We start from the raw sequence: 24,254 nt of genomic DNA on the forward strand, positions 1-24,254 counted from the left end.
TATTGATTAATGTATTACAGGGGGGCTGTGCAGGCACGTGATCTCCAGGGGCTCAGGTTCACCGGGAGCCACAGTGGGGCTGACCACCACCCCCGCTTAGCAAGGGAAAGAAGGTATAGAATGGGGACGTCAGGGGGATACCCTGGGGATACCCCAGCTTCAACCTTGAGTCTCTTGGGTCTGAGAGATTCTTTGACTCCTGAAAGGGAGTGAATAGAGGCAATAGGAGGAAATTCCAGAGAATCTCCAGTATGTAGAGTCTAGAGAGATGGAGAGGGTCCAAAAAGGAGACTGAGGGGTCAGTGGAGGGAGAGGACGGGAAGCAGAGGAGCATGAGAGCATGAGGTCACACAGTGTTTCAGAGAGAAGGGAGTCTCCACTGCATGGCATTCCTGCTGAGGGTAAGGAAAAAGCATGCTTGCAGAGGGACCATTACCTTTCTTTTGGTCAAGGTATGATTGGGTGGCTTCAAGGGAGGATGGGGAGAAAAAGTGCAGACAGGCAGGAAAGTTTCAAGGAGTTTTGATGCCAGGGGGAGCAGAAAATTGGAAGGAAGTTCTGCAATTGACAAGTGTGGTTTCTGAAGATGTCTGAATGCTGATGGGAGCCGTCGGGAGAGAGGGTGGAGATGCCTGTGGGAACTTGAAAGGGGAGGGGGCTGGGATCCTGTGAAGGGGCAGAGGGCTTGCCCATAGCTAGTACCATTCATCGTTGGAGCAGGAGGCAGGCAGTGGAGTAAGAAGTGTGCAGATCCCAGGGACTCACAGGGGAGCCCTGTGTTCGTGTCCATGGCTCTGAGCCTGGATGCATCCCAACTGAGTCACCTTGCCTCCAAGTGTCTCCATTTTCTTCTCTGTACATTCGGGATAATTGTGGTCAGAACTAGTGCAAGGCAAAAAGTGGACTGAACTCTCCTTGAGTGCCCCATGCATATCCTGTCCATCAGGATGCTAGCCAAGATTTTGTCCATTGAGAGCGAAACTCGCTGAGAACATTGTGAAGTTTCTCTGATTCTTTTTTTTTTTTTAATTTCTTAAAACAATTTTTTTTATTCTCTCAACTTTTTTTGTCTTAATTTTCTCTGATTCTCAAAGAATTGTTTAAATTGTTCCAGTATTGCTGTTTGTAAAACCAAGAGGAGATTTAGTTTGTGGCTGTGGTTCGTGGACCCCCTGGATAGAGAGTCGCATTAGGACAGACACCTGCATGCCTGCCCGAAAACTTTCTCATGGCCTGCGTTCGTGTTCACGGATGGGTAGCCTCCCAGCAGACAGCTGTGTTGTCTTGCATGACCTCCTCAAATGGCTACTTGATATGATACCGTGGACATCCTAAACGTACGGCTTTTTCCTTTGGCCACAGGGTTTTATTAGGCCACATTTCCAGGCACAGTCACAACATGCACAGATTAACCACACTGCTGTGCTTACGCTCCTTCTTCTCAGGGGGAAGTTTGCCCAGGTCCTCATGGCTCTCGCGGCCAAGAGGTGAACCTTGACCCAGGCTCTGACTCTCCTAGGAGCTGTGGTCTTGAGCCCTGAGGCCATGTGGAACCTGATTCCAACAAATTCCAAATCTCTATATGTAGTAAATATCTTCTCAGAAAAAGTAAAATTTTATTTGAAACTCTTTTTTCATCCAACAACACTTTCCCCGCCCCCCAACAACAGTTTTAATGAATACCTTCTGTGATGTCCCAAGCACCATGAACTAGGCATGAAGGGAGCTGGCCCTTTACGGAGACTCAGGGGAGAATCCTGTTGGCTAAGTGAAGAGACCCCTTGGCAGTGTGGATCCCCTCCTGCGTGCTTTGGAAGGCTGGGCTTTAGTGTACTTCCTCTGACTGCCTTAAAGTGTTGCATAGATCCATCTCAGGGGCTGATCTTGGTCTCCTTTCCTTGCTGTTTGCTCCGGGTGGATTTGCCAGTCTTACTGGCAGAGTATCATGTAGATGGCTCTCCCGGTTACCAAGTTAACTGATGTTTCTTTGGGGAAGTTGCTCCCGCCCAGCCCTTCCTTAGAGGAGGCCCACGGTGCTGCCCTTTGTGGGGAAGGGGCGGGCCATCACTCTTTCCCGGGACCCTTTGACTTTCTCAGTGAGCAGTCAATTGTTTCCAGGTTCTAGGAGCCCAACCCAAAGGGTAGTTCTTTACTTCTAGACTGCTGCCACTTTAACTGTAATTAATTTTCCTCTGATTCCCAAGTGCAGATCTTTTTTCCTTTTCCCCAAAGTAGTACATGGTCTTAATTATGTTAATGACAGAAAAGGCAGCCCTGGCGGATGGCTTTATAAACCCGCAGTAGTGCTTTCAGCCCTTTGGTGGCCGTCATTCTGAGCAGCTGGGCCGGCGCTCACCTCGCTGCCGGAGACAGGCAGCCCGATGAGTCCTCCCCACTTCTGGGCTCTCGTGTCTACGGGGGGGACCTCGTGTGGCTCTGTTGGGGGAGGACATGAGAGGCATAGCCGGGCCCCCACAGAGCATGGGGAGGTGGGGGCGGCTGAACTTGACCTCCTCCCACCCGGAGCCGTAGGAGGCGAGATCAGTGGGTTCTGAAGGCCCCTCTGAGCCGGGATGTGGTTTTCCTGGTCAGCTTGAGTCCTCGGGCACCGAGATGCTCAAATCTGTCAAGCCGTGGCTCAGAAGAAAATTGGAAGGTCTCCGTTAGTTTGTATGGTTGTGGTTTAGATGTTTCCTCTTGCAGTTTATTAGAAAAAGAAAGCAGAAAGATACTCATAAGAAATGTAAGGACACTTCTGTCGCCAAGAGAGACGTGTTGAACTTGGGGTCCTTCTGCGGCCCGTGGGCTGTGTCACATGTTCATTCTACGTCTGGCTCCTTTTGACTCATCACAGCTGTGTTGTCCTCTGACATCATTTTCAGGTGAAAGATAGAAAAGCATTAAGAAGGACACCGACCTCTCCTTCCGGTGGGCTGGCCTTTCTCTAGCTTATTCTGAGGTATCGGTGCTTCGCTGTTCTTGAGGCTGTCTCATATCCGCCTGTGTGTCTCGTGTCCGCCTGTCTCTCTTGTGTCCGCCTGTCTGTCTCACGTCCACCTGTCTCTCTCGTGTCCGCCTATCAGGACACCTCGCTTCCACTGTGTCTCCACCTTTCGAGAGGAACGGTCCCAGCGAGGCCAAGTTGGGGACCCAGTTCCAGGGCTGTGTGTGATATTCCCGGTCGGCAATGCTTTTGAATGGACTGGGGCCACGGATGTGACAGACGGACAGACTCAGCCACATAGGGAGAAGCAGAAGCCAGCTGTGTGACCTTGGCCAACCCCTTCCCTCACCTGGGCAGTGCAAGGGTCAGGACTGGTCTTTCGGTGACCCTAGCGAGAGAAGGAGCCGAGTGAGCTGGCGTCCCAGGTCAGCACAGGCTTCTCTCGCAGCCGGGCAGGCCCACAGCCGCCTTGTAGTGAGGTCACTAGGGGCGGCAGCAGATCGGGCGTGGTGAGGGGTTACCTGTTTCCCAGAAGGTCCCTCACCTGCTTTAGGTGGCCTGATCCCTGGGTTCTGGGCGTCTGGGTTGTCTGGCACACGAGGGACCACTCAGATCCACGCTGGACCAGTTAGGAGTGCCATGGCCCCTGATGGACCCTCCAGGTTCCTTGCTGTCTTCCGTCATGGGGCCAGTGACACAGCGGGGGTGACCCTCTGCCAGGCAGTTTATTTACCGGACGTGTTTGCTGTCAGCCCAGTCTTTCTTCAGAGCTCATTTCTCCTGCCCCAGCCCATGGGCAGCCTCCACCCGTGGCCCCCGTGCGTGGGAGCCCTGCAGACACTGCCTGCTGGCTGGCCTCGCCTCCAGAGACGTGGGCCAGGCCCCTTCTCTGCTCATTTTCTGCCCCGATCCTGATAGGGTTTCTGTACTGCTCTTCCTGTAGCAGTTTCCAAACAGATACTCTCAGTGGGTGTTGGTCTATCTGGACCCCCTTTGACACGGCAGTCGTGAGCCCCAGGATCCAGGTTTGTGGGAATACACTGAGCATCTCCCTTGGCAGGGCCTGAGGGCAGGAAATATACAAAAAAGCCCTTTGGAACTGTTTTCCTCACGTCTCTAAATGCTGGAGAGCTGGCTGTTGACAGAGGGCTGCATGTTAGCAAGGCACCGGTTGTGGGGGGAGAGACAGAGGCTGTGGTTTCAGCCCGGATGAGCAGAGAGGAAGACGGCTCAGGACAGTCTCGTCCACGAAGCTGGGTGGGCATCACGGGGGCCGCCGCAGCCCTTTCCAGGTCCTTGGATGTTCTGCTGTCTGATCTGTTGTGTGTGTGCACATCCGAGGAACCGGCCTTGGCGCCGGCCCTGGGGACCGTGCCTGAGAGGGGTGGCAGCCCCAGCTTTCCCCTGTAAGCGCAGGACTTGTGGTCTGACCTTACCTCCTCCGGGCGCAGGTGGTGCTCCCCACGTTCATTCTGGAGAAGCGGTCCTTGCTGGAGATGTACGCCGACTTCCTGGCACACCCTGACCTGCTGCTGGCCGTCACCGCGGGGGCCACGCCCCAGGACCGGGTCATCGGCTTCGTGGAGTATTACCTCACTGCCTTCCACGAGGGCCGCAAGGGCGCCCTGGCCAAGAAGCCCTACAACCCCATCATTGGCGAGACGTTCCACTGCTCCTGGGAGGTTCCCAAGGACAAGGTCAAGGCCAGGAGGACTGCCCCCCCTGCCCCCATGGGCCACGAGCACCCAATGGCCGATGACTCTTCCAAGAGCTACAAGCTGCGGTTTGTGGCCGAGCAGGTGTCTCACCACCCGCCCATCTCCTGCTTCTACTGTGAGTGCAAGGAGAAGAGACTGTGTGTCAACACTCACGTGTGGACCAAAAGCAAGTTCATGGGCATGTCCGTGGGGGTCTCGATGATCGGGGAAGGTAAGCCGTGCGGAGGGGTGGAGCTGGGCTCCGATGGAGGGACATTTATGTACCCGGTGGGTGCTTGAGGGTGTGCATGCGGAGTCCTTTGTTTTCACTTCATCACAGAGCTGGGGGTAAGTGGACGGGTGGGAACTAGGCTTGGGGTTTCCTCTTTGGGGACCAGGTCCCGGCCCTTTCCCGGTGGGGCCGAGGTGATGGAGTAGGCAGGGTGCAGCTCTTTGCCTGTTAGGCTGCCCACCTGGATTCTTCAGCTGCTCTTCACGTGCAGGCCACCAAACAGATCCTTTTATTTCCAGCTCCGTGTGAATGTTAGAGTTGGCTTCAAATCTGTGAAAACACATCTTCACTCATTCTCATCGGTGTTCTGGCTCACAAACAATGTAGTTGCTCAGTCGTGTCCGACTCTTTGTGACCCCCATGGACTGTAGACCACCAGGCTCCTCTATCCATTAAATTCTCCAGGCAAGAATACTGGAATGGGTTGCCATTCCCTTCTCCAGAGGATCTTCCCAACCCAGGGATCGAACCCGGGTCTCCTGCATGGCTGGCAGATTGTTTACCTTCTGAGTCCCCAGGGATGCCCTGAGCATCATAGAGCTGCCTATTCACTATCTGCTCATAAATGATTCCCAAGGCAAATCTCGGGATGCTGGGCTTGCAATTCTGAATCAAGAACCCAGTGTAATCAGACCATGCGTGGATCACACATTCCCCTCTTAGCAGATAGCTGTGAATGCAGTTTATTCATTGTTGGAGGAAGACTATAATCATCTTGTTAAATTCAGGTGCCTATTTAAGTGTTTCTTCAACTTCTTTCTAGTCATCAGGCCCTTTAAGATTCTGGCCACAGACTCTGAGAAAAAAGAAATCCAACACAAAATTTGGCTCTCGGCTTCAGGGTATACATGGCTCCTCGGAGGCCCTTCCAGAATTCCAGGAGATTAGAGTACCTCTCATTGACTTAGCAGGCTTTTATTGAGCACCTAATGTATGCCAGCCATTGTCTTGGGAGCCATGAATACTTGAGTGAACAAAACACACAGAAGAAAATGTTTCCTCATGAAGCTGTCTTCTGCTGGGGAAATACAATAGTGGGGTGCTTTAGAAGTTGTTAAGTTCTGTAGAGAAAAATAAAGCAGGGAAGGCGGACCTGGGAATGGGGGGGACAGGGTGGTGGAGCTAGGGGATGGGCTGGAGTGGCAGCTGGATAGACCTCACTAAGAAGGAGACAACTGAGCAAAGACCTCAGGGGGTGATGAAGGACCCCAGGGGGTGATGAAGGACCCCAGGGGTGATGAAGGACCTCAGGGAGTGATGAAGGACCCCAGGTGTGATGAAGGACCTCAGGGGGTGATGAAGGACCCCAGGGGTGATGAAGGACCCCAGGGGTGATGAGGGACCCCAGGGGTGACGAAGGACCCCAGGGACTGATGAAGGACCCCAGGGAGTGCTGAAGGACCCCAGGGAGTGATGAAGGACCCCAGGGAGTGATGAGGGACCCCAGGGGTGATGAAGGACCCCAGGGAGTGATGAAGGACCCCAGGGAGTGATGAGGGACCCCAGGGGTGATGAAGGACCCCAGGGAGTGATGAAGGACCCCAGGGAGTGATGAAGGACCTCAGGGGTGATGAAGGACCCCAGGGGTGATGAAGGACCTCAGGGAGTGATGAAGGACCCCAGGGAGTGATGAAGGACCCCAGGGGTGATGAAGGACCCCAGGGGTGATGAGGGACCCCAGGGAGTGATGAGGGACCACAGGGGTGATGAAGGACCCCAGGGAGTGATGAAGGACCCCAGGGGTGATGAAGGACCCCAGGGAGTGATGAAGGACCCCAGGGGTGATGAAGGACCCCAGGGAGTGATGAAGGACCCCAGGGAGTGATGAAGGACCTCAGGGGTGATGAAGGACCCCAGGGGTGATGAAGGACCTCAGGGGTGATGAAGGACCTCAGGGAGTGATGAAGAACAGGCATTGTCAATGACCTGCTAAGTGTGTCTGGCAAAGAGAAATACGTCCTGGGGACCAGGGGCAGGTGGGCCCCTGCATGCTGGACTGAGGCAGGAAGTCATGTGGCTGGAGAAGGGAGGTAGAGCGGGGGAGAAGATGTGGTCAGAGAGGTAACTGTGGCCAGGGCATGTGGGACCCTGGGGGCCATCCCCTGGGGTATTCGCTGTCACTGATGCTAAGTGAGCTGCAAAGATGAGGGCTTTGAGTAGAAGATTACGTGAACTGACTTGCATTTTAGCAAGATTGTTCTAGCTGCTTGTTGCAACTAGATCATAAGAGGGGAAAAGGGCACAAAGAGACCAGTCAGGAGATTATGATGTGAATCCAGGCAGGAGATGGTGGTAGTTTGGGCCAGGGTAGAGATGGTGGGGGCGGTGACATGGGGTGGGAATCTGGATGAATTCTGAAGTGGAGAGATCAGATGTGGGGTGTGAGCGGAAGGTGATGCTGAGGCTTTTTGCTTTGTCACTCCGTTGTGTCCAACTCTTTGTGATTCCATGGACTGTAGCCCACCAGGCTCCTCTGTTCATGGCATTTTCCAGGCGAGAATACTGGAGTGGGTTGCCACACCCTCCTCTAGGGGATCTTCCCAACCCAGGGATTGAACCCGTGTCTCTTCTGTCTGCTGGGATTCTTTAACACTAGTGCCACCTAAAATACCACATAATTGTTGATGCTGTTCCCAGCACTATACACTTCATACCCGTGACTCATTTATTTTTCAGCTGGAAGTCTCTACCTCCTAATCTCCCTCATCTATTTCTTTCCTCCCCTCTGGCAGCCACCTGTTTGTTCTCTGAATCTATGCTTCTGCTGTGTTATGTTTGTTCATTTGCTTTGCTCATTTTGTTTTTTTAGATTCCACCCATAAGTATAACATACAGTATTTATCTTTCTCTGTCTGACTTGTTTCACTTAGCTTAATACCCTCTAGGTCTATCCCTTTTGTCACAAAGGGCAAAATTTCATTAGTTTTTATCATTACTATTTCATTGTGTATTTATACCATGATTTCTTTACCCATTTGTCTGTTGATGGGCACTTATGTTGCTTCCATATCTTGGTTACTGTAAATGATGCTGCTATGAACATAGGGGTGTGTGTATCTCTTCCAGTTAGTGTTTTCGTTTTCTTTGGATAGATACCCAGAAGTGTGATTGCCAGACTGCATGGTGGTGCTGTCCTTAGTTTTGGGGGAATCTCTGTACTGTTCTCCATAGTGGTTGCACCAAGTGGTATTCCCACCACCAGGGTACAAGGGTTCCCTTTGCTCCACATCCCCGCCGGCATTTCTTATCTCTGATCTTCTTCATGATGGCCGTTCTGACAGGTGTGAGGTGATAGCTCATTGTGGTTTCGATTTGCATTTCCCTGATGATTTGAGATGTTGAGCATCTTTTCATGTGCCTGTGGGCCGTTAAGCAGAGCAGACTGCTGTGGGTCTGTTCAGATCCTCTACCTGCTTTTCAATTGTTTGGTTTTTTAATGTTGAGATGTACGCGTTCTTTGTTTGGAATAGTAACCCCTCATCAGACACATCTGGGTCTCAGATGTGAGCTGTGAGAGACAGATGACACCAGGCTTTTGGCCTGAGCCGCTTAGAAGGATGGAATAGCCCTTCGCTGAGGTGAGGAGGACTGGAGGGGGTGCTGGTTTGGAAGGAGTGTGCAGGAGTCCAGGTGGGTTATGTTAGGGTTTAGATATTTGAGGGGTGACTTGAGCAGACAAGTGACTCTGCATGCTGGGGTTCTGTAGGGCGGTTCCAGCTGAGGTTAAAACTTGTCACTTAGAACCTGGAGACTGGTAGGTGTCGCATGTCTGCTGAGTGTAGGGTCGGCCTCTGATGTTCAGGATCTGGGCTCCCTCGTTCCTTACGGGCAGCTGGTAGGCGCCGCGGCCTTCATTCACCTTGCACAGCCTGGGACAAAGCTCTTAATGACGTGTGTTGGAAACCGTGTCACACCCTTGCTGTAGCATTTCTGGAGCAGAGCTGGGACTTTCTGCTCTCATGTTTCCTCTGCCTGAAAGTTCTCCCTCAGACATCTCAGTGGAGTGCTGAAAGAGAAGGAAGAGTCTGGAGAGAGACTCTGCAAGGCCCCCTCTGGACCCCCCACCCCGTGTACTCCTGCCGTGGACAGGCCTGGGCAGGCTTGCCTCTCATTCTGGTGGGGCTTTCATTCTGTCTCAGTCTTTTCAGCCCTTTCTTTCATATTAATTAAGTGTGGGCTCTGTAACCCACCATCTTTCTGACTTTTCACAGAAAATGCTTCTCAGTTCCGTTCAGTTCAGAGGCTCAGTTGTGTCTGACTCTTTGCAATCCCATGAACTGCGACACGCCAGGCCTCCCTGTCCATCGCCAACTCCCGGAGTTTATGCAAACTCATGTCCATCGAGTTGGTGATGCCATCCAGCCATCTCATCCTCGGATGTCCCCTTCTCCTCCTGCCCCCGATCCCTCCCAGCATCAGGGTCCTTTCCAGTGAGTCAGTTCTTCGCATCAGGTGGCCAAAGTATTGGAGTTTCAACTTCAGCATCAGTCCTTCCACTGAATATTCGGGACTGATTTCCTTTAGGATGGACTGATTTGATCTCCTTGCTGTCCAAGGGACTCTCAAGAGTCTTTTCCAACACCACAGTTCAAAAGCATCAATTCTTTGGTGTTCAGCTTTCTTTATAGTCCAACTCTCACATCCATACATGGCTACAGGAAAAACCATAGCTTTGACTAGATGGACCTTTGATGGCAAGGTAATGTCTCTGCTTTTTAATAAGCTGTCTAGGTTGGTCATAATTTTTCTTCCAAGGAGCAAGCGTCTTTTAATTTCATGGCTGCAATCACCATCTGCAGTGATTTTGGAACCAATCCCCCCAAATAACGCCCCCCCCCACTCTGTTTCCCCATCTATTTGCCATGAAGTGATGGGACCCGATGCCTTGATATTAGTTTTTGAATGTTGAATCTTAAGCCAACTTTTTCACTGTCCTCTTTCACTTTCATCAAGAGGCTCTTTAGTTCTTTTTTGCTTTCTGCCTTAAGCGTGGTATCATCTGCATATCTGAGGTTATTGATATTTCTCCCAGAAATTTTGATTCCAGCTTGTGGTTCATCCAGTCCAGCATTTCTCATGATGCACTCCACATGTAAGTTAAATAATTAGGGTGACAATATACAGCCTTGACGTACTCCTTTCCCAATCTGGAACCATTCTGTTGTCCAGTTCTCACTGTTGCTTCTTGATCTCCATACAGATTTCTCAAGGGAGTTCAGGTGGTCTGGTATTCCCATCTCTTGAAGAATTTTCCACAGTTTGTTGTGATCCACACAGTCAAAGGCTTTGGCATAGTCAATAAAGCAGAAATAGATGTTTTTCTGGAACTCTCTTGCTTGTTTGATGATCCAGTGGATGTTGGCATTTTGATCTCTGGTTCCTCTGCCTTTTCTAAATCCAGCTTGAACATCTGGAAGTTCACGGTTCACATACTGTTGAAGCCTGGCTTGGAGAATTTTAAGCATTACTTTGCTAGTGTGTGAGATGAGTGCAATTGTGTGGTAGTTTGAGCATTCTTTGGCATTGCCTTTCTTTGGGATTGGAATGAAAACTGACCTTTTCCAGTCCTATGGCCATTGCTGAGTTTTCCAAATTTGCTGGCATATTGAGTGCAGCACTTTCATAGCATCATCTTTTAGGATTTGAAATAGCTCAACTGGAATTCCATCACCTCCACTAGCTTTGTTTATAGTGATGCTTCCTAAGGCCCACCTGACTTCACATTCCAGGATGTCTGGCTCTAGGTGAGTGATCACACCATCATGATTATCTGGGTCCTGAAGATCTTTTTTGTACAGTTTGTCTGTGTATTCTTGCCACCTCTTCTTAATATCTTCTGCTTCTGTTAGGTCCCTACCATTTCTGTCCTTTACTGAGCCCATCGCTGCATGAAATGTTCCCTTGGTATCTCTAGTTTTCTTGAAGAGATCTCTAGTCTTTCCCATTCTATTGTTTTCCTCTATTTCTTTGCATTGATCACTGAGGAAGGCTTTCTTATCTCTCCTTGCTATTCTCTGGAACTCTGCATTCAAACGGGTATATCATTCCTTTTCTCCTTTGCCTTTCACTTCTTTTCTTTTCATAGCTGTTTGTAAGGCCTCCTCAGACAGCTATTTTTCTTTTCTTTTTCTTGGGGATGGTCTTGATCCCTGTCTCCTGTACAATGTCACAAACCTCCATCCATAGTTCTTCAGGCACTCTGTCTATGAGACCTAATCCCTTGAATCTGTTTGTCACTTCTACTGTGTAAGGGGTTTGATTTAGGTCATACCTGAATGGTCTAGTGGTTGTCCCTACTTTCTTCAATTTAAGTCTGAATTTGGCAATAAGGAGTTCATGATCTGAGCCACAGTCAGCTCCTGGTCTTGTTTTTAATGATTATATAGAGCTTCTCCATCTTTGGCTGCAAAGAATATAATCAATCTGATTTCAGTGTTGACCATCTGGTGATGTCCATGTGTAGAGTCTTCTCTTGTGTTGTTGGGAGAGGGTGTTTGCTATGACCAGTGCGTTCTCTTGGCAAAACTCTGTTAGCCTTTGCCCTGCTTCATTCTGTACTCCAAGGTCAAATTTGCCTGTTACTCCAGGTGTCTCTTGACTTCCTACTTTTGCATTCCAGTCCCCTATAATGAAAGGACCTCTCTTTTGGGTGTTAGTTCTAGAAGGTCTTGTAGGTCTTCATAGAACCGTTCAGCTTCTTCAGCATTACTGGTTGGGGCATAGGCTTGGATTACTGTGATATTGAATGGTTTGCCTTGGGAACAAACAGAGATCATTCTGTCGTTTTTGACATTGCATCCAAGTACTGCATTTCAGACTCTCTTGTTGACTATGATGGCTACTCCATTTCTTCTAAGGGATTCCTGCCCACAGTAGTAGATATACTGGCCATCTGAGTTAAATTCACCCCTTCTAGTCTGTTTTAGTTTGCTGATTCCTAAAATGTCAATGTTCACTCTTGCCATCTCCTGCTTGACCACTTCCAATTTGCCTTGACTCATGGACCTAACATTCCAGATTCCTATGTAATACTGCTCTTTACATCATCGGACTTTACTTTCATCACTAGTCACATCCACAACTGGGTGTTGTTTTTGCTTTGGGTCTGTCTCTTCATTCTTTCTGGAGTTAGTTCTTCACTATCTCTAGTAGCATATCGGCCACCTACTGACCTGGGGAGTTCATCTTTCAGTGTCCTATCTTTTTGCCTTTTCATACTGTTCACGGGGTTCTCGAGTCAAGAATGCTGAAGTGGTTTGCCATTCCCTTCTCCAGTGGACCGCGTTTTGTCAGAACTCTCCACCATGACCTGTACACAGGACTGGGGAAACAGACTCTTGGAGGGCACAAACAGAAAGAACCTTGTGCCCACCAGGACCCAGGAGAAAGGAGCAGTGACCTCACAAGAGACTGACCCAGACTTGCCCGTGAGTGTCCAGGAGTCTCTGGCGGAGGCATGGGTCGGTGGTGGCCTGCTGCAGGATCAGGGTCACTGAGTGTGGCAGTGCGTGCCTGGGGCCTTTTGAAGGAGGTTGTCATTATCTTCATTACCTCCACCATAGTGGCCTCAGGGCAAATAATAGGGAGGGAACACAGCCCCTCCCTTCAATAGAAAATTGGATCAAAGATTTACTGAGCATGGTCCTGCCCATCCGAACAAGACCCAGTTTCCCCCTCAGTCAGTCTCAACCATCAGGAAAATGCTTCTAAGAATACCAGGCTTCCAAGATTCTGGTTATTGTGCTCACGGCTCCTTTGGGGGGTGGGTGGTGCTGGGGGTGTGGGTTGTTTTTCTTTGCCTCACTGACTTCTTTGCACTGATCAGGGACATTCCGTGATTTTGTTGGTTGGGCTTGAAGTGACATTTTTCAGTCCTTCATTCTAAAAATGAGATGGGTCCACTTGAAATTTTGTACTTAACCACATGTGCTAATCTTATTTTTTTTAAATAGTTTTTAAAATTTATTTTGCTGTGTCGGATCTTTGTTGCAGCACGTTGGATCTAGTTCCCTGACCAGGGATCAAACCCGGGCCCCCTGCGTTGTGAGCGTGAAGTCTCAGCCACTGGCCCAGTAGGGAAATCCCAGGGAAGCTTTAAATGATTGCCTTTAGGCTCTGGAGTGTTTGGCTGTGATAAAGTGCCATTATCAAGTGCTTCATTGTGCCTTGAGTTTTCCTAGTTGCTCCTCAGAGACCTCCCTGAATGGCCCCTCAGCTCTGACACTGAGAGGCCCTACGGGTGACATTGTTCAGCCCTCCCCGAGGTGACATCGCTCTGTGAAAGGCACAGGTCCCTCTGCTTGACACCCACCAGATTGCTGGGGACATGCTCATCCAGCCAGTCTGCAAACCCCTGCCCCCAAGAACTCCAGACCAGCGCCCAATGCACGGGTCCGTGGGGACAGGCCGGGGCTGGCTTGCCCATGAAGGCTGGCCCCACAGGGCCTGCAGGCTAGTTCCCTGGAGTCATTTTCCATGCTTCTGTGCTTTCTTTCCAGAGGCAACGTCCTGTTGGAATATTTTGGTTCCTCAAAATTATTTTAGAGATGTCAGTTTCAAAGTCTTCATGCTTGGCCTTATGTTTATTGATAAATCAATGGGTGGGATTTGAAGCAGAAACCTCCCAGCTTGAGGACTAGCCATGGCCCGGAAAGCTGGATTATTCACTGTTTTTCAGCTTCTCTCAGCTCCTAGGCCAATTAAAAAGGAGCTTTCATTTGTGAGCCCGTTTGCAAGTCTAGTTTTAATATAGTCTTTTATTCGTTATTAGGGACAGATTTTTGTACGCAGTCTTGAAAACAGAGTCTTGAGAAGGCATCATTGCTGGTGATTTAATGAGTGAGAACACATTTATGCGTTTTCAGAAAAGAGCCCAGGAAGGTGGTCTCACCAGTGCAGTATATTAGCCTTACTCTGGGGCTCGCTCCTCTGATTTCAGTGAACTTGAGGGAAATTTCACCTTGGTTTGGAGGGATTTGCAGGAAATTTCACCTTGGTTTGGACAGGTGGAGGCTGCCTCCCACCTGGCTCCCTTCCCCCACGAGCATCACCCATCACCCATCACCTGACTTTGTGAGTTCCTCTTCATTCCCGAGTGGAAGAAGTACTGCTAAGAATTCACCTGCCCAGAGAGTGGGGAGTGATCAGTATCCTGGCGTCGTAGCTGTGTGCTCTTAGCTGAGTTTCAGGGGTCACCTTTTCACATCCCCGTGAGGTGTGGGTACCATTACCCCTGCATCAGCTGAGGGGCAGAGGAGTTAAGGTCACCAGGCTGGTGAAGGACAGAGGACTTGGAATGATACAGGGGTCCCCAACCTCCAGGATCTAATGCCTCAATCTGAGATGGAGATGATGTAAATATAAATAAGGAGCACGGTAAATGTAATGTGCTTGAATCATCCCCAAACCACCACCCCAACCCCCATCCGTGAAAAGATTGTCTTCCATGAAACCGGTCCCTGGTGCGGTGCCAAAAATGTCGGGGATTGCTGACCTGAGGTCTCATCTGTGCTCAGTCATGCCTGATTCTTTGCGACCCCAGGGACTCCGACCGCAGGCTCATCCGTCCATAGGATTCTCCAGGCAAGAATACTGTAGCAGGTTGCCATTTCCTAGTCCAGAGGATCTTTCCGACCCAGGGATTGAACCCGTGTCTCCTGCTTTGCAGGTAGATTCTTTACCCCCTGAGCCACCTGGGAAGGTCTCATCTAAGACTTTTTTTTTAAAAAATGGTGACATAACGTTGTTATTGTTTAGTTGCTTGTGACTCTTTGTGACCCCGTGGACTGCAGCACGCCAGGCCTCCCTGTCCTTCACTGTCTCCCGAAGTTTGCCCAAGTTCATGTCCATTGAGTTGGTGATGCTATCTAACCATCTCCAGGCATATGCTCCAGTTAAATATGTTCTAAAGAAGCTATCACTTGTCTGATCCTAGCTCACCAAGTTTATACCCGTGAAGGAGAGCAGGAAGACCCAGCACATGGCGCTCACAGCTGCTGCACGCTCCTGCTCTGCAGAGAGGCCACCGCAGGATGTGCTAATGGGCTGGGGTCCCTGAGGCTTGGGAGGGCTGACCACGGTGGGGGGCAGTGTAGACGGCAGGGGTGGGGTGGTGCTCTTGGGGACACCTGAGTCCCCTGGGAGGACTGGACTGCCACGTAGTCCGTCATCGAGGAGGGCAGGGATGGGGGACAGAGAGCCGCCTTCTCTGGGCCCTTGAAGGCAGGTGACGGAGGCACCCACAGCCTCCTCCTGGTCTCGGGGCCACTCCTCACTGCCGCAGGCCCTGAGACCTCGAGGGTGTGGCGGCGCTCGGGGAACCAGAGGCTTCTGAGCAGAACTGGGGCATGGGGGAGTCAGCGGGGGCCTCATTCTCCCCAGCTTCCACTTCCAGTCCCTCTTGACTTGTTGGTGTCAGATCTGTTCGGCATGAGCTGAAACTTGCCACCTGCCTCTCTCTGTCTTCAGCAGCTTAATTCTAGCAAGGGCGCAAGTAGCCCTGAAAATGAAACTCAGGCCTGCCCATAATCCCCCAGGGTCCTGAGCAGGAGCTGTGAGCAGGGACAAGGGTCAGGTCCTCCTGGGAAACACAGGTCCACCCTCGCCTGCATCTCAGGACAGGGCCCCAGGGGTTGCCTTGGGCATCTCGGCACTGCCTGGGGACAGTGAGGAGAGAGAGGCCTGAGGCGTGGCTTTGGGGAAGATGCTATAATTTAAGATGGTGCAGAGGTCAGCGTGCTCTGAATTTCAGCGTATCTGGTGGAGTGGAGCCGTGTTGCCTGTGCGTTTATGTTACAGGGATTGACGTAGGAGGGTGAGAGGGAGAGATTTCAGTGCTGCTGCGATCTCTGCCCCTCAGTCCTGCGCCTGTGATCCTGAGTGGCCCATAAGCCTGCTTTTCTCAGGGATCCTCACTTCTCCATGTGCCTCCTGTGAGCACCCTGCCCCACTGGGGGAGACTGTGACCCCCAGACACACGCAGCTGCTCCTGGGCTCACCCAGCCTGCTGTCTGTGCGTCGGTGGGTCTGACTTGACAGGACTTCACCCGGAGTGAGGGTGAGGGTTCTGGGCAAGCCTGGTCTGTTCCATCAACTGTGGCTCATGGGCGATTCAAGGAGTTTCCAAGAGTAAACGGAGTGACTCTTCCAGCCCATCTTTATGTGGGCTTTGGAAACTCGGCACTCATGTCCCCTCTGTACCTTCAGACTCTCCTGGCGAGCTCCCCAGGGCTGAAAGGGGCACAGACACACCCACAGTGTCTCTCTGCTGGGCAAATTCTAGCTCGATGGATTGATTGATTTTTTTTTTAATTTTATTGTCAGCTGTACAGCAAAGTGACTCAGTTCTATGTATATACATATACACACATTCTTTTTCATATCCTTTTCCATTAGGGTTTATCACAGGATACTGGATGTAGTTCCCTGTGCTATACAGTGGGACCTTGTTGGTCATCCATCCTGTGTATACTGGTTTGCATCCACTAACCCCAGCCTCCCACCCCACCCCTCCCTCAGCTCCCTCTCCCTTGGCGACCACAATTCTGTTCTCCGTATCTGTGAGTCTTTTTATGTTTCGTTGCTGTTGTTGCTGCTCAGTCACTAAGTTCTGTCCAATTCTTTGGGATCCCATGGACTGTAGCATGCCAGGCTTCCCTGTCCTTCACCATCTCCTGGAGTTTGCTCAAATTCATGTCCACTGAGTCAGTGATGCCATCCAACCATCTTCTTCTCTGTTGTCCCCTTCTCCTCCTGCCCTCAGTCTTTCCCAGCATCTGGCTCTTTTCCAGTGAGTTGGCTTTTCGCATCAGGTGGCCAAAATATTGGATCGTCAACTTCAGCATCAGTCCTTCCAATGAATAGTCAGGGTTGATTTCCTTTAGGATTGACTCGTTTGATCTCTTTGTTGTCCAAGGAACTCTCGAGAATCTTCTCCAGCACCACAATTTGAAAGCATCAATTTTTCAGCACTCAGACTTCTTTATGGTCCAACTCTCACATCTGTACATGACTACTGGAAAAACCATAGCTCTGACTATATGGACCTTTGTCTGCAAAGTGATGCCTCTGCTTTTTAATATGCTGTCTAGGTTTGTCAATGCTTTTCTTCCACGCTGCAAGCATCTTTTAATTTCATGGCTGCAGTCACTATCTGCAGTGATTTTGGAGCCCAAGAAAATAAAGTTTCTCACCATTTCCATTGTTTCCCCATCTATTTGCCATGAAGTGATAGGACCAGATGCCATGATCTTAGTTTTTTGAATGTCGAGTTTTAAGCATTTTTCACTCTCCTCTTTCACCCTCATCAAGAGGCTCTTTAGTTCCTCTTTGCTTTCTGCCTTTAGAGTGGTGTCATCTGAGATTGTTGGTATTTCTCCCGGCAATCTTGATTCCAGCTTGTGGTCCATCCAGCCTGGCATTTCGCACAGTGTATTCTGCATGTAAGTTAAATAAGCAGAGTGTTTCATAGATAAGTTCTGTTTGGTAGATAAGTTCATTTGTGTTGTAGTTGAGACCCCACATGTCAGTGGTATTCGTCTTTCTCTGTTTGGCCTACTTCACATGGTATGATAATCTCTAGTTTTATCCGTGTTGCTGAAAATGTGATTTTATTCTTTTCATGGCTGAGTAGAACCTATGCCTGTTGACTTAGATGCTTATCTAGCCTCAGAGAGAAGTGCCAGCTGAGTTTTCATTATTCACTCTCACTGAGGAATGCTCAGTGAGTAGTTGTGAAGGCCGGAGCCCCAGGCTGCCAGAAAGGGTCCCCAGGGTGCACTGAGCCTCCTTATTCTTCCTGGTGGAGGAACCAGAGGTCATGGGAGGGGACGTCACTGATGTTCCTGGTCGCGTGGATCCGGCTGAAGCACACCTTGCCTGTTGCCAGGCCAGCGTGGACAGGAGTGGAGCTCGGAGGGCACTTCTACAGGAAGCAGAGCCCCAGGTGGGGTGGGAGGCCGGGAAGGCTCTCACACAGAGCGAACCTCAGGAAGCCCATCCTGCCGGTTCCCAGGCCTCTGCCAGGCAGGGAGGTGCTGGGCCTCAGTGGGGGAGCACAGCAGGCGGGAGCTGGACACTGATGCTCCCGCCATCTAGCAGCCCGGGGAGATGGTGCGTGCAGTGGTGGTCACAGCGGCCTTTGAGAACTTGATCCAAACTATCCTTCTTTTCCCTAGGAAAAGAGAGAACCCCACATCATTTGCAAGAGGATCAGAGCTCTCCAAGTCTAGTGCTCGGCTTCCAGGGTGGGCTCCCCTAGGTGGTGGCAGAAGCAATGCACTCTGATTGCTAACTTCCTGAGAACCTTTGAGGTTGTCTCTGTTGCCCTCAGAATAAAGGCAGAACTCTTTAGCAGGCTTTTTCGAAGTTTAAAGATGCAGTCTGGCCCCTGTAGACCGAGCAGCCTCCCTTTCTCCCCCAGGGGCCTTTTCTCAGGCCCCGTCACCCCCACCCCATGCTCACCTGGCTGCTTCCCACCACAGGGCCTTTGCACATGCCTTCCTCAACCTGAGACTTTCCCCTCCCATCCTCCCCTACTCAGCCCTTAGCCCAGCTCCTGTGTCCCTTCCCCAAGGAAGTCTGTCCTGCCAGGTCAGCTCCTCCCCTTGCCTCCTCATCACAGTCATGGTTCTGCTGGCCCCTCAGTCACACCCACCTTTCTTTTCACCTTCTTGAGGGCAGAGAATGAGTCTGTCTGGTTCGCTGTGTGTTCTGGGTGCCTGACACGCGGCAGAGGATGGTACACAGAGGAGCGGCAGGTAGGCAGCTGGCCTTTGTGGAGGCGGGAGGCGTGATGTCCATGGAGGGAGCAGGTTTGGTTTCTCATCTTTGCACCTTCTGGGCCCCAGTGACGCTGCACGCTCAGCTTCTATGCCCTGGTGCCAAATCAAATCTCAGAGGCCAAGTTCTGGGTGACGTAGAAGAGAATAGCTTTATTGCTTTGCCCAGCAAAGGAGGACATGGTGGGTTCCTGGCCTCCAAACAGTGTGTCCCAACCGAGGAGGATGGGATGAGGAGTTCAGTAGTTCAAGGGTGGGCTTGCTGACAAGACAAGGCTGTGTGCAGGATCCACATGTCTCCTCTCTACGTCTGTGGCTCTACTGCAGCCCTGAAACTAGGTCCATCTGCGCTGTTTTTCTAGATTCCATGTATGTGTGTTAATATATGGCATTTGTTTTTCTCTTTCTGACTGACTTCACTCCGTACGACAGACTCTAGGTCTGTCCACATCTCTCTGAATGACTCAGTTTCACTCTTTTTTATGGCCGATACTCCACTGTACACGTGTACCACACCTCTGTAGTCCATCCATCCGTCGGTGGACATGTAGGTTGTCTGCGGGTCCTGGCTGTAGTCAGTAGTGCGGCTGCTCCTTTCTTGGTTAGCAGCTGTTCGGATTTGCCCTTTGGACCTCCGGGAAGGTTAGGGGGGGCTGGAGTCTTGCCGATGAGGAGCGGGGGCCACGGAGCCCCGCAGGGCCCCGCTGGGTCTCAGCAGCCGCCCTCCGTGCGGCGTGGCGAGCCTGACGTGCCGTCTGCCCCCAGGTGTGCTGCGGCTCCTGGAACACGGGGAGGAGTATGTGTTCACCCTGCCCAGCGCCTACGCCCGGTCCATCCTCACCATCCCATGGGTGGAGCTTGGAGGCAAAGTCAGCATCACCTGCGCCAAGACCGGCTACTCGGCCACTGTCACCTTCCACACGAAGCCTTTCTACGGGGGCAAGGTCCACAGGTAGGCGGCGGCTGGCGCCGGCCCCGGGTCCGTCTGATCACGAGGCCCCAGGTCCCTTCTCTCCATCCGAAGCCTGGGTTCCAGCTGGGAGAGGCGTTGATGATCAAACTCCAGTTAACGCGTCCTTTTCAGATGATGGGTCTCCGGGGCAGAGTTCTGAGCCCTTCCCAGTCCGGCGAGGTGCAGAGATCAGGGCTTCTGGGGTCATTGCCACCTCTCACTCCCCAGGCCTCCGCCTGACCTGTTCTGACACAGTTGGTCCATGAGCTCCATGCAACACCCTGAGTCCCGTGTCTTTGAGAGCAGGACTGTTTCTGTCCTTTGGGAACCTAGGAAGCATGCCTTAAGACGTGGAAGGAGACGGCCGCTGTTGGAGTAGAGCGTCACCTCGTTTTCATGGTTCTGGCTTTAAGACTCTCCCCCTTTGGAGCAGATCACCAGGTAAGCAAGCCCCCGTCTTTTACCTTTCCCTTGGAAAGCTGTCCTGGGTGGCGTTCCCTTAAGGGTGTTGGAGTGTCCCCCGGACAGTGGATTGCCCTCCTGGCCGTTTCAGGCTGGACATACCGGCTCCTAAGAGCCAACTGTGTGTGTCTCTCCCCAGCTCTGTGGCCCCTCATCCCGCCTGGTGGCTTGAGATCCGCCAAGGTTGGGGCAGGGAAGGAATTCACGGAAGGGCTGCAAACTGGGTGTTTCCCCGGTGGCGAGCCCGTTGTTAAAGCGTGACCAACACAGCACAGACACCCTTCCCACAGGATCCGCCAGAGGGTTCTGGGTGCGCCCTGGGACCCCGCTGTGTCCAGGCTCAGGGGGAATGCTTCCAGGTCTGTGTTCAGAAACTCCATGTTCATCCGGAGTGTGGCCTTTAGGAAAAGAGGACCCGGGCTCCTCCACCTCCCATTCCTGCTGTGTTTTTCTGCCCGCAGCAGGCTCCTAGGGAGAGGGAGTGGGCTCTGCCTTCCCCAAGAGCTGAGCCCCTGATTCCCGGGCTGGGTGGGTGAGGCAAGGGGCCACACTCCTCCACCAGAACCCTTGTAAACCAGGCTGCAGGGAGTCGCCCTCGTTTAGTGATTGAAAAGTGCTCCTGAGACTCTTACGTTCCTTTGGTGGTTGAGATGTGCACTATTATTATTATTACTAAAAAAACAGAATTTTTGGCCGCACCCCACAGCATGCAGGATCTAGTTCCCTGACCAACGACCATAGTTCCACCAGGGTTGAACCCACCACCTTGCCCTGGAAGTGCGGAATTTTAACCACTGGACCGCCAGAGAGGTCCCAGAATGTACACTGTTAGGTGCGATTTGAGGAAGAAGGGTGATTTCCACCCCAATAACAACATTTTGTAAAACCTTTGCATGTTTATCAAAACTAAAAATTGATGAGATTCAACTAAACAACTCACAATAAAGAGCAATAAAGGATGTATAATTTTAAACTGCCTAATTTATTGTCAAAAATCAGTAAAACAATATTAATTGAAAACAAACTGAGAAAACTGAGGAGGGGATAAATTAGGACTTTGGGATTAACAAATACATACTTTATATAAACAGGTAAACAACAAGGACCTACTGTATAGCACAGGGGTCTCAGTGTCTTATTATAACCTATAAATGAAAAGAATCTGAAAAAATATATATACTTGTTCATGTATGTGTGTGTAACTATATGAACCACTGTTTCTTGAAACTAACACAACATTGTAAATTAATATACTTCAATTAACAAAAACTAAGCAGTTAACATTGCTGCATCCTTAAGACTTTATTCAGATCTACCTGTTTGCCCACTGATGCTTTCCTTATCTGCTCAAGGATGTTAGATTACATTTTAAGAGCTAGTCTTTGAGCAAAAGAGCAGCCCCATAAAAAAAAAAATCTGCCCATGTGAGCACACCTTTCGAAGTCAGTCTGTGCTCTGATAGACTCACAAAGTGTTCACTGCACTCTTCGTTCACTCAGGGTCACAGCAGAAGTGAAGCACAATCCCACCAACACCATCGTGTGCAAAGCCCACGGGGAGTGGAACGGGACCCTGGAGTTCACCTACAACAACGGGGAGACCAAGGTCATCGACACGACCACACTGCCCGTGTACCCCAAGAAGATCCGCCCCCTGGAGAAGCAGGGCCCCATGGAGTCCAGGTGGGGGCCAAGCATTGCTGTCTCAGCACGTGACCCTGGCAGAGAGGACGTCCCAGGGGACGGGGCCAGAATCATGCTCTGATTCCTTCAGAGCTATCCTCTGGGTGTCACTCAGGAAGAGACTGGTTGTCGCTTTCAGTTTAGTTGTTCTGCGATCATGGGGCAGAATGTGAAGACAGCCCGCCCGGACTTTACTGCCTGTCTTAGAAGAAGTTGTCAGCTCTGCTGGTCTGTTCTGTAATCACTAAGTTAAGTACAGAGAGATGTTAGTAATCAAGAAACCATGCAATTAAGCAATGCGATACCTTTTTTTCTTACTAGATTAGCAACATAATTTAAAAAAATTCTGTGCTGGCAAAACTGTGATAAAATTGACACTCTGTGTCTTATGCAGGAAGGTGCCAGGTTCACTGCAGGGACCAGTAGCTTTAAATTTGTGACTTTTCCTTTATCTTGTAGTCTGCTTCTGGGAATCTCATCTAAGGGAGACTCCTTCAATTCACAAAAGGTTTTAAAAATGAAATTTGGGTATGTTTTTTTCATTAAACAACAAACAGAAACCATCTAACAGTGCAGTGATTTGGAGAAAACAGGTTAAGTGAGTAAAGGAGAATCCACTCTGTCACATGAATATTCTGCAGTCACTTAACGTGATGTTTATGCAGGTATAGAAGCAGCATCTTCTGGAAATGTGCAATTAAAATTTTTAAATCTAGGAGTTCAGGCAAGTTTGCCCCACAGGCCAGATCGCACCTTGTAAACAATTTTTGTAAAATTTTGTGGGAACACCACCGCATTCACCTGTTTGCATCTTGTTTGCGGCCACCATCTTGCAACAATACTAGTGAAATAGTAGTGACCAAGACCACATGGCCTGCAAAGCCTAAAATGTTGGCTCGCTGGCCCTCACAGGAGAACGTTTGCTGGCTCCTGCTCTTATTGAAAAGCATGCTGCTCTATAGAAAGATGACGTGGGATTAACATGAAATCACAGATGACCCCGTGAAAGGGTTTGCCATGACCAGAAGAGTTTGCCACCAAATTGGAACAGTGTTTATTATGTGGAAATGAAGCCAGGGATACTGCGGGGAGCCGGCCTGACTGCTCAGGCCCCTTCTCGGCCCTGAGAGAGATCTAAGAGGTCCCTCTCTGTCCCGCCACCCCTGATTTATTAAAGTGCAAATTGGCCTTTCTCACCTCCCTCAAGGAAATCGCTGCAGCCACCATTTGCCCATTTTCCTGACTCTGATAAGATTATCAGGCTCCTGTGAATGGTTTATGTCTAGGTAGTCTTTAACTGATTGTAAGACGCTGGTGCCATGCTCTGCTAGAGTTAAGATAAAACTCTTGAGCTAAAACTAGTGTCTGCAGTTCTGCACGTATGCAAGTCTTTGATCTAAAATTTGGTGAATCCTGTTAGCATATATATGTATGTTACCCCTCAATAAAGTCGTCGGAATCAGTCACAAGCTGACTCCGTCCCTCTCAACCCCATCTTTCCGAGTCTTTTATTTCTCAGGTGCTCTGGTGATTGCGTCCTTGACCTGTTCGTTTTGCCGGCAGGTCCGGCAGGATACCAGTGTGTGTAAATCATATGTTGTCACCGAGTTTGCTAGAAAGGGGGCTGCGGTGTCCTGGAAATCTGGCTTTGAGCTAGGAGTCGTCCACTCGTGCCCGTTGATGAGAGTGTAACCTTCTCCGTGTTGGGAGGGCATGAACCCAGCCCAGTGAGCCGTGATGGCATGCGACCCCTGCCCACGTGGCCTCCGATGACGCCTGCCCCCAGTCAGGAGCCCTGCAGTCCCTGTCACAGCCCCACTTGTTTCTGGCGTGGCTGTTGATCACCAAATTGTGATTCCCGTGGGCTGAGCTTCCGAGGATGTCCTTGCCTTAGCTGGTCCTTAGGAAGCCTCTTGGAGCTGGGAGCTCAGGCCCCTGCCTGGAGCAGAGCGGATAGGGGATGGAGTGTGGAACGGGAGAGGGGCGGGGGTTGACGCTTCTTGTCTCACACACGTGGACTCCCTGCCACCGGAGCTGGGCCGTCGGCAAACCCAGCCGCCCACCTTGTTCCCCGTGGTGGGAATGGCCCAGAGGGAGCACCTGAGCCCGCTTACACGCTGGCCAGCCAGGCCCCACCTGTGGAGGCCAAGGAAGGCCCGCCTGGTGGCCTCGGCCCAAAGGGGCCCGGCCCCCACCTGCCCCATGGCAGGGAACCCCTACCCGGTTGTGGGAAGAGAAGCTGCTTTTCATCAGCCACCCCAGTCAGCGTGCTCACAATGCCCCGAGCCTGGCCTGCATGCTCCGCGGGGTGCTGCTGAGCACCCCTGGCCTCCAGGACCTCCCTGCTCTCCGTAAGGGCTCCCCTGGGCTTCCTTTTTTGCTTTTCACGCTGACCTGCTCCTACCCTCCCAGCCCTGGAGGCTTTTCTGCCCTGCGTTTTGGCCTGA

General features: G+C 51.0%; 1 protein-coding gene across 1 annotated transcript in view; it reads left to right on the forward strand.

Moving 5' to 3' along the window:
* LOC133052784 (oxysterol-binding protein-related protein 10-like) overlaps window positions 1–24,254 on the forward strand; it is an 80,275-nt gene that overhangs the window by 50,996 nt on the left and 5,025 nt on the right. Inside the window, exons 5-7 of the mRNA XM_061137633.1 lie at window positions 4,396–4,873; window positions 19,477–19,663; window positions 21,625–21,807. Coding sequence (XP_060993616.1) covers window positions 4,396–4,873; window positions 19,477–19,663; window positions 21,625–21,807 — 848 coding nt within the window. The remainder of the gene's footprint in view (window positions 1–4,395; window positions 4,874–19,476; window positions 19,664–21,624; window positions 21,808–24,254) is intronic.

Source organism: Dama dama, chromosome X, assembly GCF_033118175.1.
Source record: "Dama dama isolate Ldn47 chromosome X, ASM3311817v1, whole genome shotgun sequence".
NCBI classification, from domain to species: Eukaryota; Metazoa; Chordata; class Mammalia; order Artiodactyla; family Cervidae; genus Dama; species Dama dama.